Source organism: Anomaloglossus baeobatrachus, chromosome 9 (genome assembly GCF_048569485.1).
Source record: "Anomaloglossus baeobatrachus isolate aAnoBae1 chromosome 9, aAnoBae1.hap1, whole genome shotgun sequence".
NCBI lineage: Eukaryota > Metazoa > Chordata > Amphibia > Anura > Aromobatidae > Anomaloglossus > Anomaloglossus baeobatrachus.
In genome coordinates, this window is record NC_134361.1 from 38,032,566 (window position 1) to 38,054,039 (window position 21,474).

Below are 21,474 nucleotides of genomic sequence, written 5' to 3' on the forward strand. Positions count from 1 at the left end.
CTGGAAAAAATAAGAAATCCCCTGAAAATAAGCCCTAGGAGCAAAAACTAATATAAGACCCTGTCTCATTTTCAGGGGAACACGGCACTATTGTTTTACCAGTATATCGATACTTTGATTTACTTAATAATGACAAATGTTGAAAGCAAAAAAAATAATTTTTATTTCAAGAAAATATATATATTTTTTTTATTTTTTTTAATTCTATTTTCACATAGTAAATATATGGGTTTCCAATTGGGGACATTAATTCTAAATACACTCAATTATCCCGCTGTTTCTTTGCCTTTCTTAGGACATTTTGTTTACATCAAGCAAGCCTAAATATGAATGCAAAATTATTAATAAAGCACATGGTACACCGATAGAAGCATTAAAACTAATCATACGAGTGTCATCCCCCATGTGAGACTGCTGTAAAACAGTCCTCACATTTTTTTTATTACGCCTTAAAATCAAAAAGCAAAAAATAAAAATAAATAAGACTGGGGCTATACTGTGACTTTGGCCACAACACAGAATTATGCTTCCAAAGATGCCGATGTTACATATGGTCCGACCAACAAGGTACATGAGTTGCGAAACGTCTTACAACTTGTGTTTCACAATCTCGACAGCTAGGCCTAAAGCTTTATTAAAGCCAAGTTTAAAACAAGTCTAAAACCTAATGCCAGGCAAACCACTTTCATTCTAATTTATTGATAAAGAAGAGATGAAAACAGCGAGGCCTCCATCTGATTGCCCTATTAGTGGTGAATAACCTAAGTGCCCACCAGTGATTAATGGTCCTTGTGAAAAAGATCTCAACATGCACAAATCTGGTCTGTTTTATTTATTGTAGTATAATGCTAGTTATGAGAAACTGCAGACATCTTGTAAGAAGGGGGCATGTGGTCGGCACTGCTAAATTCAGGATATAAGTCAATGTCTTCTGTGGGCACCACCGTGGTCAGGGTGAACTTCTGGAGGAGTGTAGTTAGGAACAGGAAAAGTTCCATTCGAGCCAAAGCTTCTCCTGGACATATTCGCCTTCCTACGAAGAAAATAAATATTTTTAAGAATTTTAATTCAAACGCTTCTCGGGTTCACAACATTCTACGAAAATTAATTGAGAGTGTAAACTATAGGATTATGTTCAGCCGGGATATTTATTGAAGGGTAATCCATTCGCAACCCGCAACTAAGGTTTTGGTGAATAAGTTGACTTTCCAAGTAAATGAGTGGTTTCGTAAGATAATGATTCTAATTAAAAGCAAAAAGGACATTTTACCTGCAGAGAATGGCATAAGAGCTGCCTGTTTCTTTACCACCCCCTTATCATCCAGGAACCGATCTGGGGAGAAGTGCATTGGTTTTGGAAACTCTTTGGGATCCTTTAAAACAGTAGTCAATAATGGGAAAACATCTGTGCCCTGAAAGTTGAAGAAAGAAAAAGTTAGATTAATTAATATTTTGAACCAAGTTTTCCTAAAGTTCTCATTTAGGATTACATAATCCAAAGCACTGTATGGAACGAGACAATTTTTTTACATCAGTCCCAGGAGAACCTACACAAACATGGGAAGAACCTGAGTGCAGCAAGATAACAGCGCCAGGTACACAAATGACAACTGTTAACTACGTGCAATGGAAATCATCATCATGGAGGCCATCAAAAAGGGACATCTGATTCCTTTTGATGGTCAGATATGAAACTCCACATTAAAATCTATAGTGAAAATATTGAATCCACTGTTCGAGTCTTTCTACACATAGATGTTAGCCAAAGTCATGAAATTATGGAGGACGGCGGTAGATACCACTTTCAGTAACATTTTTAGTTCTAAAGGCCCCGGTTACACGCTACGATATATCGGGCGATGTGTCGTCGGGGTCATGGATTCCATGACGCACATCCGGCATCGTTTGACATATCGTAGCGTGTGACAGCTACAAGCGACGGTTAATGAGCAAAAATACTCACCTAATCGTTGCTCGTTGACACGTTGTTCATTTTCAAAATATAGGTCAAATTCCTTGATGCAGGCTGTTTGTCGTTCCTGAGGCTGAACACATCGCTCCGTGTGACACCTCGGGAATGACGAACACAGCTTACCTGCGTCCCGCCGGCAATGCGGAAGGAAGGAGGTGGGCGGGATGTTGTGTCCCGCTCATCTCCGCCCCTCCGCTTCTATTGGGCGGCCGCTGTGTGACGTCGCTGTGACGCCGAACGTCCCTCCCCCTTCAGGAACAGGATATTTGCCGCCCACAGCGAGGTCCTTTGGGAGGTAAGTACGTGTGACAGGGGTGACCGACTTTGTGCGACATGGGCAACAAATTGCCCGTGACGTACAAATGATGGGGGCGGGTGCGATCGCACGATAAATTGACTCGTGTAACGGGGCCTTTAGGGTCAGGTCATATTAACTTAGGTTCTACATCCAGGATACAGATTTGGAAATACTCTGTAGGTAAAATGAACACAATTGTATACATGTGTGACATATGTACAGTATGATGGTACTATTCACGTGAGCTAAAAGTACAGCCAAATTGTTTTTTCAGGGAGGAAGGAGATGAACTCTAGTGCCACCTATTAGAAGTAGCAATCCTAAAAGTCAAAAGTGGCTCTTTAACAAACCTTTTCATATGACTTAGGATTTATGCCAGATCAGAACCTCAATTTTCAGACACTGTGTTTTGGGGTGATTGGCCCTCGTCACTGCAAAGTATGAGATCTGATCTGGCTGTATGAGAAGCCCAAACATGGTAGGATCTTAGCATTCGAGAGTAGCTGATACTCCATGTGCCCATCATTATCTTTTCCCAGTTCCTAGGGTTTTACCTTGGGAATAGCATATCCTCGAAATATGGTGTCCTCAGTTGTAGAATGGGGAACCCCCGTGGGAACAAGATCACTGTATCGCTGGAACTCACAGATTACAGCTTCAGTAAAAGGCATGTTGGTTCTATCTTCTGCTAAAGGTAGACGGTCACCGATGACATGGTCAATTTCTTCCTGGATTTTTGCTAAATGAGATATACAGTATATTCATGTTTAATTGGACTTCAACCTTACTGTAGGGAAAAGTTGGTCAAAGTGGGAAAAGATTACCGTAATTGTCCACAAGTTGTTTAAACAACTAACCATACGGATTCGTTAATCAATTTTTGTTGGTGGAAACCAACTCGTAACCTGTACATAATTCCCTTTGGCACAGAATATAATCCAAGTGTAATTACATTTTTAACTTTATACCTTGAATTTCAGGATATTTAAGTAAAGCAAGGAAGCCATATCGTAGGGTGGTACTGGTCGTCTCTGTCCCACCAAAGAACAAGTTCAGTGCTGATCCTACAAGATTCTCGTTATGAAATTCTGAGGTTCGATTTTGTTTTTCCTGTAAAAAGGCAAAATAAAATGAGAAAATCATGTCTAGTAAGCAAGATGGGTGGCTGGTTTGTATAATTGGACCTTAGAAAAACCTCATGAGACAACCACCAAGTAATCTCTATAATTAAGAGTTTAATTAATTAATTAAACCTTGGACAGAAATATTGTTTACCTGTTGCATCTTAACCAGAAAGCAATCAATAAAATGCCTTGTAGAGTCAGCATTAAGGGTTTTCACACTTTCATCCACCTCCTCTTGGATGAATGCTTTGAGGTCGAAGAGATGTTGAAGACCTTTATGGTGAGGACCAGGAATATGGCGTATACGTCCATGCAAGTAGAAGAAAAGCTAAAATAATCAAATTGTTCAAGTTAACTAAGGCTTGTGATCTATTGTCGAGAAGTCATCTCTAGAGGTAAATAACAAAAATAGTAGAAAAAGGTAACACTGGTACTCACCAAACCCCATACAGAACTCATAAATCGAAGAGTCCCAGTGATGTTTTTAAGTAGAGACAAAAAACGTTCGTCTTTGTAACTAAACCTCTTGCCAAATAAAACAGAGCAGATAATGTTGGATGCGGCACAACTAAGAAAAAAAGTTGGGTCAAACATTTTCCCTATAGAGAAAAAAAAAGTATAGAGATTTTATGCAACTTATGAAGAATGATTGGGCACTAATGACTTTGTGTCGAGCAACTAAACTCCGGAATGACTAGTTGCATGACATAGAGACATGTATGGGACATGAAATTCTTCCACACCTTCAGTTTTCCTGAATTCCTCCACTAAAAACTGGGCCTCCTCCTGGATTCTCTCTTCTATGCTCCTCTTGCCCATCCCGAAGTTTCTAAGGGTGGTAAGTGCAAAGCGTCTCATCTGCTTCCAGCGATCTCCATTGCTGCCTATGATTCCTAGACGAAAAAGTACTCAGGTGGGTTTCCTAAGTGTGACAAGTCTAAGTTGGACAAGTCTAATGAAACCATATCTTACCATATCCCTTCATCACATATTCCGGCACTACCATCTTCCCTCTCGCACCGAACACATCCTTGTTGTCTATTAAGGCCTCTTTTACTGCATCATATCCACAAAGCACAACAGTTGGGCGAGATCCAAAATAAATAGTGAATACTGGGCCATATTTTTTCTGGAACTGTGAAGAAAATAAAAAAATGAGGTAAAAATACACCAATTCCCTTACATACCTAAAACAATTCTATACAAGCCAACTGTCCTTGCTTCAGCAGGACAGCCTAGAATTTATTGAGCTGTCCTGCTAGTTCGAGAATATTTCCCAACTATATCTGCATCTACTGTATGTTCCCTGCTCACAGATGCATTTGAAAAAGGAGCCATCACATCCCGATTCTCCAATTTTTCTTGGGCAGTGATTAAAGGACCTACAAAGACCTGCAGGTCGTGTGTTATTTTCACATCATGTGACTGGGCAGCAGAGACCAGCACAGTAACAGAGGAACAGGGATGTGAAAGGACACACAATCCTGGAAAAATTCAACCTGTGTGAAAGGGAAAATCATACTCTGGGACAGAATACACTGTGGGAAGGACTTTGAGAGGCATCATCCTGTCTGTGGGAGACAGTGGGGACATCATACTATTTATGGAGGCTTTGATGGCATCATACTGTGTGGGGGCAACATACTGTGGGGGGCCTTTGGGGGAATTATACTGTGTGTGGAATACTTTGGAGACATCATACTGTGTGTATGGGTCTTTGGGGGAATTATACTTTGTGTTGGGTGCTTTGGGCCATCATACTGTATGTGGGGGTCTTTAGGAAATTAAACTGTGTGTGGGGTGCTTTGATGGCCTAATACTGTGTAGGGTGGTCTTTGAGGTAATTATACTGTGTGAGGAGACCACTGTGTACTTTGGGGGCATCATACTGTATGGTGGGTTCTTAGGGGGAATTACTGTGTGTGGAATGCTTTGGGGTCATCATAGTGTGTGTGTGGGACAGTGGGGACATCATATGGTTTATGGGGGCTTTGATGGCATCATACTATGCGGGAGGTGGAATTATATTGTGTATGGGATGCTTTAGGGGCATCATACTGTTTGTGTGGATCCTTGATGGGATTACACTTTGTGTGGGGTGCTTTAGGGGCATCATAATGTGTGTGTGGGGTCGTTGGTGGAATTTTACTGTGTGGGGGGTGCTTTGGTTGCATCATCCTGTGTGTGGGAGTCTTTGGGGGAATTAAGAGAATTATACTATGCATGGGAGGCACTATAAAGGCCAGTTGAGAGGTATCGTACTATGTGGGACTTCACTTCAGCTCATGTGACTAGGCAGCAGAGAGTAGCACAGTAACAGAGGAACAGTGATGTGGTAGGACACACAGCTGTGGACGACTTCATCCTGTGTGAATAAGTGTATCATACTGTGTGGGGGAGAATATACTTTGGGAAGCACTGTAGGTGGCATTATTTTGTCTATGGAAGACAGTGGGAACATCATAATGTTTATGGGGGCTTTGATGACATCACACTATGTGGGGGGTATTTGGGGGCATGATACTGTGTGAGAGTCTTTGGGGGAATTATACTATTTCTGGGATGCTTTGGGAACATCATACTGTGTGGGGGTATTTGGGGGAATTATACTGTGTGTGGGATGCTTTGTGGACATCATACTGTGTGGGGGTATTTGGGGGAATTATACTGTGTGTGGGATGCTTTGTGGACATCATACTGTGTGGGGGTGTTTGGGGGAATTATACTGTGTGTGAGATGCTTTGTGGACATACTGTGTGGGGGTGTTTGGGGGAACTATACTGTGTGGGATGCTTTGGGGACATCATACTGTGTGTAGGGGTCCTTGGGGGAATTATTCTGTTTTAAGAGGCCACTGTGCTCATCATACTATGTATGGGAGGTGCTGTGAATGCCAGGAGGAGGTATTATACTATGTGGGACTTCACTAGGAGCAATATATCTGGGTGGGCAGGACTAGTGTGACAGTAGTGGCTATGAGTAAAATAAAAATGATATATTTATACAGTCAGACTAGGACTTGTGATCATAAAATGAGTGCAGAAATATAGGACATATAGTATATTAAACTTTTGTTTATTAGACTTTATATATATAATTGCCTTATTCTGTCTGTCTGTCTCCAAAATTGTGTCCTTACGGTGACACAAAGCTGATTGGCCGCTGGGCTCGCCATGGCCCCGCCCCCCGCACGGATTGGCCACTCGCCTCGCCTCGGCTTCGCCCCCCCCCACGGATTCGTCGCTCGCCTCGGCCTGGCCCCGCCCTCCGCATGGATTGCCCGCTCGCCTCGGCCCTCCGCACGCATCGCCAGACATAATCTTGCGCTGCTGGGATCGTGACGGAGCCGGTGAACGCTGGTAATCATTATACACATCGGGTAACTAAGGTCCCTTGGTTACCCGATGTGTATCATAGTTACCAGCGTACACCGGCTCCCGGTACACATGTGCAGGGAGCCGGCATTATACTCCTCTCCCCCCAGGACTACTCCTCCTATTATAGTCCTCCTATTATACTCCTCTCTGAGTATAATAGGAGAACTATTATAGCATGGGGGATGGAGCACGATGGGGTGCACAGCATGGGGGATGTAGCACGATGGGGGGTGCGCAGCATGGGGGATGTAGCACGATGGAGAGTGCGCAGCATGGGGGATGGAGCACGATGGGGAGTGTGCAGCATGGGGGATGGAGCACGATGGGGGGTGCGCAGCATGGGGGATGGAGCACGATGGGGGGTGCGCAGCATGGGGGATGGAGCACGATGGGGGGTGCGCAACATGGGGAATGGAGCACGATGGGGGGTGCGCAACATGGGGAATGGAGCACGATGGGGAGTGCGCAGCATGGAGGATGGAGCACAATGGGGAGTGCACAGCATGGGGGATGGAGCACGATGGGGAGTGCGCAGCATGGGGGATGGAGCACGATGGGGGTGCGCAGCATCGGGGATGGAGCACGATGGGGAATGCGCAGCATAGGGGATGGAGCACGATGGGGGTTGGGCAGCATGGGGGATGGAGCACGATGGGGGGTGCGCAGCATGGGGGATGGGGCACGATGGGGGGTGCACACCTCCCCCCAACACACACACACACACCACACACACACTGGGAACCTCAAACACCGCCCTACACAGACACCCACACACACAGACAATGCCGCACACACACAACACCCAACACACAAACACTGCGGCATACATAAATATACGCACATACCGCACAACACACACATTGCACAAAACATACCTCCCCCCAAAACACACCACACCCACACAAACCGCGCAACACACACACACACACAACGCGACAGACACACAGCGCTCCACAAACAACGCAACACACGCAACACACATACAACACCGCTCTCACCCCCCGCCACACCCAGACAACACCCAGAACATGTACAGCGCCCTACATAAACACTTGGTAACTACACACAACAACATCTATATATATATATATATATATATATATATATATATATATATATATAACAAAAATCATACATTAACTACACAATACGTAAATTCTAGAATACCCGATGCGTAGAATCGGGCCACCTTCTAGTGGTATATATGCTGGAACAGATTGTGTGACTTTTGTTTTTATTTTTTAAAAAGTCATTTTCATAAATGATTATTTGTATTTCGATAATAAAAACATAGGGTGGTTTCAAGGAAAATATGAAAAGCACTGTAAAAAGAAAAAAAAGCCAAGATGAATAAGAAAAAATGAGTTATAAATATAATCTGATGTAAATTTTCATTTTAGAGACATTCAATAATTGACCGATCTATTGTTTCTAGAAAGTGATTCAGTTTTGTATAGTTTCTTAGAAAAGGTGGATTTAGCTCCGGTCTGGATCCTCATGGGCGGAGTCAGTAAGTTGACATTTGTTTCAACTACTTTTGTTTAAAAAGGTAAAGGTTTATATTCACCTTTGACTTTTAATCCATGCTATATAGATTTTTTAGATATACTAAATTAGGAAGAAAAGTTAGTTGAAAAAATGGACATATCCTTGAAAAATCGTTGATAATCATTGGTGGATAGATTAACCAATCCCTGCCTCTAAAATGAAATCTGCTCTCTGATTGGTGCCGATGGGTAACACTAATTTTTCTACCCGACTCTCTTGATAAATTTCAAACATATTTCATGGATTTCACTAGACGTATTGGTTGCATTACATATGAGCTAGTCTAAAGCCAACTTAAGCAATTTTAAGCTCAGCTTTGGAGGATTACATATTTGTACCTTTATATACTTTAAAGAAGGAGATGCTAATTAATTTACGGCATTTATAAATTATTACAGCACTTTAGGAACAAAATCAAAAGCTAATAACGCAATATAAACAATATATAAGAAACACAGATGGTAAAGAAGACAATTGCAAAATTTGTAATAAAACTTATTTTTAGGTGAAAATATAAACATTTAGTTAAAATAAAAAGGGGACATTTTAGCAGAATTTTTCCCCCATACATTTTACATGTATATCATTATAATATATATATATATATATATATATATATATATATATATATATATATATATATAATATATACATAGATAGATAGATATAACAATGGAACGGATCCAGCAAGAAATTCGGAAGTCCAGATGGCAGTAAAGAAATATTATTTCTCTTTATTGAGCATGATTAAAATAATCCAGAGCTCATGACATATGGTGGATACAAGGCACACACAGAAAACGGACTAGGCGTTTCGGCGATACTAGCCGCCTTCCTCACGGTCCAAAGCCAAAACATTTACTTTAAATAAAAGGGGACATTTTAACAGAAAAATCTTTTTCCCATATTTTTATATAAATATTGTTATAGTTATATATATAGTTATAGAGATATTATTCCCATTGTTTACCTTCTTGAGCGAGAGCAAAAACTTCAGGGGTTTTATTTGGAGAATGTTACCGATCACTGGGAACGGACGAGGTCCCGGAGGCAGGTGTAGTCCATCCTTAGGTTTTCCTTTGATCCACACTGTCCAGACCAGACATAATAAGACAAGGAGGAGGATAGTCGTGGCTAGGAGCATGCTGATGAGTCTGGGTCTCTCTTGGAGAGGTGTAATGCTGCTCATCTCCGGAGGGCTCTTATATACAACCTCCAAGGTGGGGACTCCGGTGATCCCGGCTCATGTCCTTCGGGTCATGGAACCAGGGACCGGGAACTAAACATTTTTCCACTGAGGAATTTTGTCAATAATCCCTATTATTGAAATGGACAGGGCACATACCGAGCGTATTACCTAATATATATATAGTGATCACAGCTCTAAGAGCTAAAAATACTCAGAGCTGCGTCCTTTCACCCATTATTGTGTCTATGCTACAGGGTCAGTCTATAGAAATGTCACTGATACAATGCAATGTGCTACATGAAATCGACAAATCTAGAAAATTGGTCTTAGTGTAGAAGATATTAAATAAAAGGGCTTTGGATAAGTCTACATTGATTATAAGACCATCACAAGGAAATCCCGCCAAGTCGCCACTGTATATTTGAGGGTCCTAATTGGGCTCCTCTTCTTTTAAGTCTACATTTCCAAGAAGACATTTGAAAAAAGTTCTGAACTAACCAACGCCTTTAGGAGTCAGCATAGCCTTGCTGTATATAACATTGCAGTACTTATATCATTATTTCGACATCTTTATTTTTAGTTATTTTTGTTTTTAGAAAACTTTGGGGTACATATATATTACTATCAATTATTTATAGGAGAAAAAAAAATCATATATGATGAGTTGTAGTTAAAGTTGAAGAGAGTTGAGTAAAAAAAATTGTCACAGCCCCATTGTGTTCTCCTTGGCAGCCGGCCACTTCACTTGTATACCCGGCATCACTGGTGGACATGTGCCGCCCTGCAGCGGTCGAACCGCTTGGATCCAGGGCTTGCTGTGGCTCGAGGGTCTCCGGACCTGGGGGCTCATGGCCACTTCAAATGTAAAGGGGATATTTACAGGGGATAAGAGTTTGTGACGTGGTGTGCGGTAAGGGAGTACCGCCGCTGCCGATGGGAGTACCCGGGGGAGATGGAGTGGGGCAGCCAGATGACGTTCCCTCCACAGGTAAGGGAGGCCCCGGGGCTCTGAGGATGAAGGTGTTGATGCCTTCGATCTCTGAGCTCTTGGGGAAAGTTCATAAAGAGACTATCCTCCACAGGTTAATTATGAGGTTGCGTGAAGCTACTCCCTGATCTAGTAGGGTCCAGTACCCCGCCGTGCTCGGTATCTGTTCAGTTACTAGGTACTCTGGGTACTCTGGTGTCGACCGTTCCCCTAAACTAAGCCTGACACTTTCTCCAATACCCTGCGACCGGGTCTCCGACTCCTTCAGTCCCAGATCACCTTCTGCGACCTAGCCAAAAGTCCCCATGGAGCTCCAACTCGAAGCTCTTCACTCTTTGAGGGCTACCACACATCTGACTATAATCCCTCCCACCAGTCTGCCTGACCCCTAGGCGAGTTGCCCTGTTCCAGCTACACCACCCACTGGTGTGCCTGACAGGGTGGGGTGTGAGGTGTGGTTAGGATTTGAATGCTGATGGAGCAATACCAAAGATTAGGATCCCAGAACCATGGGGGGTTCAGTCCTGCACCAGAAGAAGAAGGAGTGTAGTACCCTGTGACACCCTGACTAGTTCAGGGGCGTCACAGACACACACAGATAAGAACCCATGTGATGTCTTACTCTTAACATCTTCTTAATCAACAGAACAAAAATGTGAGCTGCTCTCTTAGCGGCTCTCAGCTATCCAATATTAGGCCAAACATTCTCTATTTAATTCCAAAAAGATCCTTGCCGGAACGTTTTTCAAATGTAAACTGAGGCTTAGCAAAAGAATCTCATATCCGAAACGCGTTGCTGCATAGAATGTTTTTATAACTTGTTGGAATTAAAATATAAGAGCAATATCTAGACGGATATCAGGTAGTGAAGGGCTAGCATACTTTCCTTCTTTTTCTTTCGTTGTTTTCCTCACACAGCCATGCACCGCAGAATTGCATCCTTACATGCTTGATGAGCCCACATCACTTTTTACTGAACAAATGTCACTGTTTTCTTGTATCTGTCATTTTTAGTGATGAGCGAATTCGCAAATAACCGGGACCAGCGGGTCTAACCAGGTTAAAAAAAAAAATCCCAGTTCTGGTTTGGGATTGGTCACGGTTATCTGGCTGGATGCCGGTCCCCAAATAAGTCTATGGTTACCAGAATCCAGCGATTAAAAATGGTGGTAGAAGGGATAGGGGGATAGGAGCAAGCACTTCATATTTATCGAGGCTCTGGCGTGGCTGTAACTGCTTCCAGGCCGCTCATTCACTTCTGTGGCTGCTCATTTACCTTCATGCATATGCGCTGCTTTCCCCTCCCACTGGCTGTCCTGGCATCTGTGCACTTCAGTCCTTCAGCCTGCTGAGCAGTGCATTCCAGTCCTTCAGCCTGCTGAGCAGTGTACGTCAGTCCTTCAGCCTGCTGAGCAGTGCATTCCAGTCCTTCAACCTGCTGAGCAGTGCACGTCAGTCCTTCAGCCTGCTGAGCAGTGTACGTCAGTCCTTCAGCCTGCTGAGCAGTGCACTCTAGTCCTTCAGCCTGCTGATCAGTGCACTCTAGTCCTTCAGCCTAATGAGCAGTGCACTCTAGTCCTTCAGCCTGCTGAGCAGTGCACTCTAGTCCTTCAGCCTGCTGAGCAGTGCACTCTAGTCTTTCAGCCTAATGAGCAGTGCACTCTAGTCCTTCAGCCTGCTGAGCAGTGCACTCTAGTCCTTCAGCCTGCTGAGCAGTGCACTCTAGTCCTTCAGCCTGCTGAACAGAGCACTCTAGTCCTTCAGCCTGCTGAGCAGTGCACTCTAGTCCTTCAGCCTGCTGAATAGTGCACTCCAGTCCTTCAGCCTGCTGAGCAGTGCACTCCAGTCCTTCAGCCTGCTGAGCAGTGCACTCTAGTCCTTCAGCCTGCTGAGCAGTGCACTCTAGTCCTTCTAGCTGGCACACTTTTAATAAAAATATTTTAGTGTTAGGACTTCCCCAAGAGATTTGCCATGACGTTAGCGGGGTGGCTCGAAAATTTGCAATTTTTTGCCAAAAATCTCATTTTTTCAATAGTACAGCTTGGAATGTTGGTACTCTGCACACTTTGCAATACATAATATTTTGAGTAGAGGTTGTTTTTATGTTGTTTTTCATTGTTATATAGGTTTTCATTCTAGTACTTCAGTCTGCTGAGCAGTGCACTCTAGTCCTTCAGTCTGCTGAGCAGTACACTCTAGTCCTTCGGCCTGCTGAGCAGTGCACTTCAGAGCTTTTTTTTTTTGAGTGATCTGTAAGGATCTCATGTGTGGCCCCTACCTGCAGGAGATGGAAGTTACAATATTATTAATTTTTGTTATCATACTACCAGGGCAATCATGGTTCAAAGGTGTCTATCCATTTTAGATCCCAGGTGATACAAGAATGTACCCCTATATTTGGTATTTGGGAACAGTTGCACTTAGAAAATGGGGGTTGTAGGTCAGCATTCAATCCTCTATTCTGGTCACAAAGTGGAAATAGAACTTTATTGAGGCTGCAGTGCAACGCGTTTCGAAGACCCACTTGGTCAGGTGAGCAAAATCAATTGTTTGTGGCATTTACCGAACCCTCTGTCAAGATCTTAGCAGGGAGAAGTCTATCAGGCTACTTTTTTCTTTTAGATATTATGCTCTCAGCATAACTTCACCAAGTGAGAGTTTCTACTCTTTCTATCATGGGTGTGTCACGGGTGACAGACAGTCATGTGGTTTCTGGCCATAGAAGGTCACAGTCTTTGGCTGTGCAGAATGCTCCCTGAGTTTCTATTGTTCCTGCTGTCAGTATTCATTGGTATAGGTAGCTTTCCTGCTGGATTCATCTCTCTCCTCTTTGGACCCAGCAGGAGCTCATCTTCCACCCACCTGTTGATCATCAGTATTATTTTGGTGCTTAAATGACCCTTCCTTCCTTGAACTGGTGCTGTTGATATTATTCAGTTAATTCAAGCCTTAGTTGCAAGCAGGTGGCTTGTGCTCCTCTGTGATATTGTTGCTGAAAACTTTGCTGAACTTCTACCTGATTCATCTGTAGATAAGCAGTTTATGCTTTTTTTTCCCCTGTGTGTCCTCCTTGTGTCTTCTATAGTGTTTAGTGGGGTAGAGGAAGAGCTCATCCCATCCGTTGCCTATTTAGAGCCAAGGACTAGGGACCTAGGGTCAGGTATCCGGCTTGGTGCATAGCAGTGAAACCTATCTAGGGTGGTGAAAGATCTCAGAAACCAGCAATAGGCTTGACCATCTCCCCCTTCCATAACCTGCCCTTTTGCTGTTCGCTTGGTACTTCTCCGTAACTAGCGTGACATTTTCCAACCGGACAGTTGTGCTCTATGAAGCGCAATCTTTCTTTTTTATTTTTTATATATAGATATTTTTGGTATTGCTGTCATCATAATTCTTTTATCTGCAGTGTTAAGATTTTGCTGACTAGCAAGAAATAAATACTGCGACGGGATTGCACTATGTATATATGGTCTATATGTTTGCACTTATGAACTTCCTTCTATTCTGGGAGACACTTGTTTGCTTATACTGTAGCTGTCCATTGTGCTATTTGTTTGCTCTTTGGACACACCATAGCTATATCATCTACATCAGAGGTTAGACCTGTATGACATAAGTGTAGTGCTGAAATACATCACGATTTGATGATATCCCTTAGACAGGCCTCCTGTGATATTACTGGAGATGGATTGATGGATACAATCTCTACGATTGCTTTCACATGAAAAATTGGATAAGTCAGTAATCAAACATGGTGGTAAATCTCATTGGAAAGGCTGAAGAAGACATTTTTCCAAGACTGCTCTATTTTGGCAGAAGTTCATATCTTCTGGAGATATGGCAGGACATATATCAAACCTCTACTATGGGTATTCCCCAGCACTAGTGAGTCAGCAGGAAGGTGGGGGCAGCTGGAGGGAAGGGGGAGGACACGCAGTTTTTACATCAGAATAGTCTGAGACTCAGAACAACAGAAGCTATAGAGAGTGCTTAAGAGCTTCTATAATTAGGACCGAGCAGACTGGATGGAGCGGGAAATGACAGTAGAAGAGCTGGCTGACCGGCAGCTCCCATGGGACGAAGGAGAAACACGGTTGCCAAGGGGAGAATTTTATTGCTCCCTTGGGACTGGCGCCGATCAGGGTGCAGAGCCCTAGGGTGGAACAGACTTCACGTTGGATCACCAGAATCTGCAGGACAGGGGGATTGCATGTCCCTCTGGCCACCACAGTTCCCGGATCACAGTGCTATTGTCGCGGGCGGTGGGGACGCGCTCACCACGCTCGGGTCCGGAGCTTCTGCTGCTGCTGCTCGGTGGCTCAAGCGGTGGACCTCGCCCGTGAGTGAAAAGGGATGGTTTAGTTAGGGAGATTGTTCGTGACGCCACCCACGGGACGTGGTGATGATGGCACCACCGCTGCTGGTAACGGGGATCCCGGGAGAGATGGTAGGGTGCAGCTAGGATATTATCCCCCCCGTGGGTAGGGGGTTGGTGATCCCGGGGCCCGGTGGTGTAACGGGGAGGCCGGATAGCTGGGGTGCAGGGACTGCGCGGCGCGGTGCCGGATGGCACTGGTGTACTCACTCAGACAATCACTGACAGAGTCGTTGGTAAACCAAACGGCCGGATGGACGGGTCCCGCAGTTAGCTGCAGTGTTGTTGTTGTGCTCTCCCCGGACGGCTGATGGTGGCTTTTAGAAATGTTCTGACTCCTGTGGTTTCCCACCGGTAGTCCGCTCCCCGGCGTATAGGTGCCGTAGGAGCCCGTGTTGCCCGCAGGCGCTGGCCCTTGGATCTCTAGCCTGTGGCGGTGGCTGTATATCCTCTCTGGGTGGACGGTTGCCTTCAATCGGGACTTGGTTGTTAGGAAACCCCTGGGGTTCCTGTCACACTCATATTTGACTATTGATGGCGGCTCCAAGCCTGGTCGGGGTCCAGGCTTTGTGTGCTTAGCTTTACTCCGTTCCCCGGTCCGGTACCGGCGGGCCGACGCCCGACCCCGGTCCTTACGGCTCTGCGGAGTTCCACCAACTCCTGCAGACGGCCACCACCGTCTGCCAACCTTGCTGTCAGTGCCTGGGCTCCTACCCAGACACCTCAAGTGTTTACTCCTCTCACTTTCACCTCCAAGACTGAACTGACACTTTTCCCGCCTCCAGGCCTGTGAACTCCTCGGTGGGTGGGGCCAACTGCCTGGCTCCGCCCCACCTGGTGTGGACAACAGACTCTGGAGGGAGGCAACAAGGGTTTTTGTCTGACTGTTGTAACTGCCTAGGGTGGGGGTGTGTATGTTGGTATGTATGTGACTACCTGGCTAGTCCAGGGCGTCACACTATATATGGTCCGGAGCCGTGAGTGGAGTCTGGCCACACCACGGATCCGTGGCACCTGCAGACGGGACAGGAACTTTAACACTACACCGGGGTCCCCAAGCACTTCAGGTCACGGGGATCCACACTAAAAGGCGCAAGGAGGAAAGGCTAACAGACTACCAGACCGGTTCTGACCTTTGACTAAACTGGGATTGGCTGGAGCTTAATGGCAGCGGACACCAGTGCCTCTGGGCAATCTACGAACTGTGAGTAAAAGACCTGGAACCGCAATTGCCGTGTCACACCTTTATTGCTGGCGCCGTCACCCCGCGCTTCGGCGCCAGCAGCCACTGTCTCCCCCATCACCTCCTTGGGGCCCGCTCCACCTGTGGAGAGCAGAACCATCTTTGCTGCTACTACCATCCACCCCGGAGGACAGTGACAGCAGCGGCGGCTAATCCTTGGCCGCGTACTGCAGGTGGCGTCACAAGACAAACGTTCATTCCATCATCACCATCCCCCTTTTATTTTAAACCTCGGGGCCACGAAGCTGGGCAGGACCACCTGTGACATCCCAGACCCACATCACCGGCCCGGCGGCGAGTATTTAACCCCTGCCCCGTGGGTGCTACAAGTTCTCCCCTAAAAGACCCTACAATAGTCCCTGGCTAAGGACTGGGCAGGTGAAGGACGCTAGCCTCACTGCTGCACTAGAAGAACACACCAGGAAAGGAAGACAGACAGGGGGAAACCACTACAAAAGACTGCTGCAGTCAGCACCAACACTGCAGCCACCAAAGCAACTTTAACAGAGGATATCCACCAGCTCTTTCCACCTCCAGGACCAGCATCTAAGTGGCCAAAGAGAATAACCAGCCCCCTCTGCTGGTAGCAGAGGGTATATATCGGGACTGGGAGCGGTCCCAAATCAGAAACACCTGAGCTGGTACTTAGCAAGGAATCCTGACATTAACCCTCCAACTGCCAAAGGAAAGGAAACACGTTTAATATTTAGAGTCAAGAAAGGAATATGACTCTGAACACCTGAATCTGTCACTAGTCTCATAATACAGGGAGATGGCCATAATACTAGGTCATCGATGTCATTTGACCTGACATTCCCTTTAATGAGGGAAGGGTAGGATCTGCTATGATCTGGTATGCATGGTGATCTTAATACATTTCATATTCTAGTCTTTCTTTTTAGCATAAATGTTTCACTGTGACATTTAGGGCCTCTTTCACACGTCCGTGCCTCCGGTACATGTTTGGTCCGTTTCCTCACGTACTGGAGACACGGGCACACGTAGACCCTTTAAAATCAATGGGTCTGCGCTCACGTGCGTATTCTGCCATGGACTGTGTGTACGTGTGGAGCATACGTGTGCCCCACACGTAGACATGTCCGTTTTCTCTCTGGCATCACGGGTGTCACACGGAACGCAAACGGGTCACACGTAACGCAAACGGACCACACGGATGTGTTCCGTGTGACACGTGCCGGATAAAACACATGTGTATGTGGTTCGCCCTGGACAAGCCAGGGGACACAGGTAACAACACACACACCCCCCCACCCCCAGCAGTTCACAGCAGACATCCCCAAAGTGACCTGCTTTCTGCCTCGGGCTCAGACTGACACACCAGGTGGGCGGAGTGAGGAGATGGGGACGCCCACCTAGGAGTGAGCTGGCCGGAGGCAGGAAACAAGCCCAGTCAAGTCCTAGGAGAGGAAGAGAGAAGGTCTGCAGGGAGGCAGACATAGCCAGGGGCCTAGGTTGGAGCCTAGGGCCTCGTACAGAGAGTCCGGCAGACGCTAGGTGCCGTCTGCAGGAAGCCGGGGAGACAGCTGGTGGAACCGCAGGTAGCCGGGGCTGGGCAGTGGCCACCCGGTACGGAGTCGGGGAGCCAGCGGAAGCCGGAGTGCAGGAGAAGGGTGTACGGAAGTGAAGAAAGGACTTACACCACCAAACTGGGTCAGGGGAGAAACAACAACCGCAGCCGTCTGTGGGTACCCGTCCATCCAGCCGAGTGTTTTACCAAGAACTGTGTCCTGATTACTGGCTGAGTGAGTACCACAGTGCCGCAAGGCATAGCGCTGCCCCCGCGTCCACCAAGCCCTGCATCCCCCACCTCTTCACTGGGCCCCGGGATCACCAACCCCTACCCACGGAGGGGCAACATAACAACTGGCTGCTCCACATCACCACTCCCGGGATCCCCATATCGAGCAGCGGTTGTGCTAACAAATCACCACAACCGTGGGTGGCGTCACGGACAATAGACTTTATCCCCAAAACACAATCCCCTTTCACTCACGGGCGAGGAGTGCCGCTCGAGAACCCCCGGGATCTGGCCCACCGCTCGAGCCACCACTGAGCAGCAGCAGCCGGACCCGAGCAGTGGGGGTGAGCGCAGTGCCGACACCCTCCTCCCCGCCCGCGACATATGCAAGAAAGAAAAAACAACTTTACTCACCTTCTCCAGAGCTGCTGTCTCTGTCGCTGCTGTCACTTGCTTTTGACCGCAGCTCATTATGCTCATGAATATTCACTTCACTGCGGCCGGAAGCTGCAGCAGCACGGAGTCGGCAGGACCGGAGACCGAAGATCAGCACCACGGACAGCGACGCCAGAGACAGGTGAGTAGAAAGTTCTCGTTCTCCGTGTGTTATCACGGATAACACACGGAGAACACACGTGTGCCATAAACAAGGCTCACGGAGGGCAAAACGCACCTTTGACACTTCCGTGAAAAACGTGCGTGGTTTTTCACGGACGTGTGAAAGAGACCTAAACTAGACTCGGCTATCTTCATCCTGCAGCATCGGGAACGTCATAGAGGCCATTCGAGAGCAAAAGATCATGTCTACAAAAATGTGACCTGACCTCACAGCAAACAATTTACAAAAGTTTCCACAGCCGAGCAATGGGCAGTGTATGCGCTGGCTGATAACACTATTCTTACCTATGCTACCAGTGTGTGGTTTTTTTTGTAAATGTCCATGAAAAATTATTTTTTTATACCTTTGTATCTTTTTTTTTAGTAACACTCAATAAACAGTATAAAGGGTGCTAAAAAATCCGGAACTTTAGAAATGCAAATCTCAGCCGAATAAAAGAAACTTTAATTCTATCAACTGGAATCATGTCCGGCTTGTAGGGATATTGAGGCTAAATGAGCAGATTTTAAAGCTATATATGCTTAAAACTTACAAGGTGGAAGGTTCTGAAAAAGGAATGAAGCAGATAATGGAATCCAGTTAACTGAAAAAAAAACAGTAAAATAAATCCACCCCCAAAAATCTAAATACAAAAATATTAAAAATAAAAAAATCTAAAAAATATTGATCCACTTAACCATAATCATGGGGATACAATAGTAGAGGAGATAGAGGAAGGTAAGGCAATACATATGTACAAAATTGTATTCACAATTACTAATACCCCAGGCCAAGAGGATATTCACCCATGGGTATTAATGATTATTAAACTGGTAATTGAAAGCCACTGAGAAAGATGGGTTAGTTGCATTATGAGTGGCCTTTCCTTACCACAGCTTTCCTGGTATCTTCAGTGTTAGATTGGATAGGCAGGGTGTACAGTAGTGTGAGCAGCCTCTTCTTTCCTCAGGATCCTTTGTATCTCAAGCCGAGATCTCATCTGCGGATGCGCCACCTCCAGGCGCTATTTTCCTTAAGTCCGCTGCTGGGAGATCAATGGACGAAAGGCAGCACATGCACAGATAAGATCTTGAGCCAAGAGCTTGATCTGTGCATGCATCGACTCCGGGCACCATTATTTGAAGCTTGTACCACCGACAGAGCATCTTAACCGCTGCACCGCCCTGCTCCACACATCTCCCACCGCAGCCAGCACAGCCCCCACCGTAGTCAGCACAGCCCCCACTGCAGCCAGCACAGCCCCCACTGCAGACAGCACAGCACCCATCGCAGCCAGCACAGCCCCCACTGTAGCTAGCACAGCACCCACAGCAGCCAGCACAGCCCCCACCGTAGCCAGCACAGCACCCACTGCAGCCAGAACAGCACCCATCGCAGCCAGCACAGCACCCACCGCAGCCAGTACAGCCCCCACCGAAGCCAGCACAGCACCCACTGCAGCCACCACAGCCCTAACTGCAGCCAGCACAGCACCCATCGCAGCCAGTACAGTCCCCACGGTAGCCAGCACAGCACCCAACGCAGCCAGAACAGCACCCATGCAAACCAGCATAGGACCCAACGCAGCCAGCACAGCACCCATCGCAGCCAGCACAATACCCATGCAAACCAGCACAGGACCCACTGCAGCCAGCACAGGACCCACCGCAGCTAGCACAGCACCCACCGTAGCCAGCACAGCCCCAACTGTAGCCAGCACAGCCCTCACCACAGCCAGCACAGCACCCACCGCAGCCAGCACAGCACCCACCGCAGCCAGAACAGCACCCATGCAAACCAGCACAGGACCCAACGCAGCCAGCACAGCACCCATCGCAGCCAGCACAGCACCCACCGCTGCCAGCACAGCACCCACCGCAGCCAGCACAGCACCCACCGCAGCCAGCCCAGCCCCAACTGTAGCCAGCACAGCCCTCACCGCAGCCAGCACAGCACCCACCGCAGCCAGCACAGCACCCACCGCAGCCAGCACAGCCCTCACTGCAGCCAGCACAGCACCCACCGCAGCCAGCACGGCACCCCGCAGCCAGCACAGCACCCATTCTCCACCTCCCACTAAGCTACATTCGCATTATAAGATACACCCCTCATTTTCCTCCCAAATTTTTGGGAGGAAAAGTGCGTCTTATAATCCAAAAAATAAAGTATGTGTGCCCTTTTTGTTGTATATCTATATATTGTTGTCCTGATGAAGGAAAATTTTGTTCTCTGAAATGCGTAAACCCAAATAAAAAAGAATATGTAGACAATAAACAGATTGTTCATTCAGCGACAGTGCGGTATAAACCTCGTCCTCCTCTCCAGCTTGAGTGACTAAGCATGTGGCAGCCACTAGCAGAAGCATCACCACCACTGGCAACAGTAGTCAGAGTAGTAATACTATCAAACCTTGATCGCCGCTGCCCTCCTTTGACTTTCGTATGAGTTAGTAGGAAAAAAGCAGAGGTGCATTATGGAATAACTGGTTACTGTAATTACTCATCTCAGTCACAGCAGCATGATGTTACCTCTGGCAGCAACACCAACAGTTTGGTTTAGTTTTCTGTACAAAATGGTCTGCCTGATCATGGATGACTGAGAGTGACTCTTTTGGTCCATATTTTAATTATAAAAATACATGAAAAATATTTCAGCTGTTTTACTTAATGAGCTCTTGATTACTACCAGGCTACAACTTTGACAATAGTAAGAGCTGTGTTATTGTAAAAAAGCGTGAGAGGGGTTGCATACAGTCCTTTGATACCTCATCTTTTTTCAGGGCATTTGGAATTTTTTAGGATTAGAATTCGAGATTTAAAAAATGATCAAACCTGGTGAAATAAAACTTCCAAAGATTCTATCATGTCTAGTTGTTATGAAAACTCATCATTGATGTCAGTCCAGCTTCGGTGACCTTAAGGTCATGGTCATGTAATCAGAAGTCAGGGACATGATTATTTTGTGTCAACAAAACTGGCATTGAAAATTGTGGACTGTTTGGGG

General features: G+C 46.2%; 1 protein-coding gene across 1 annotated transcript; it reads right to left on the minus strand.

The window, feature by feature from the left end:
* Window positions 1-848: 848 nt before the first annotated feature.
* LOC142250406 (cytochrome P450 2B11-like) lies at window positions 849-9,463 on the minus strand. Its single transcript, XM_075322570.1, has 9 exons — window positions 9,290-9,463; window positions 4,367-4,529; window positions 4,138-4,287; window positions 3,833-3,993; window positions 3,546-3,722; window positions 3,239-3,380; window positions 2,825-3,009; window positions 1,271-1,412; window positions 849-1,033 (listed from the first exon to the last, which is right to left on the minus strand). Exons 1-9 carry the CDS (start codon window positions 9,461-9,463, stop codon window positions 849-851), a joined length of 1,479 nt encoding a protein of 492 aa, XP_075178685.1.
* Between the last annotated feature and the right edge of the window lie 12,011 nt (window positions 9,464-21,474).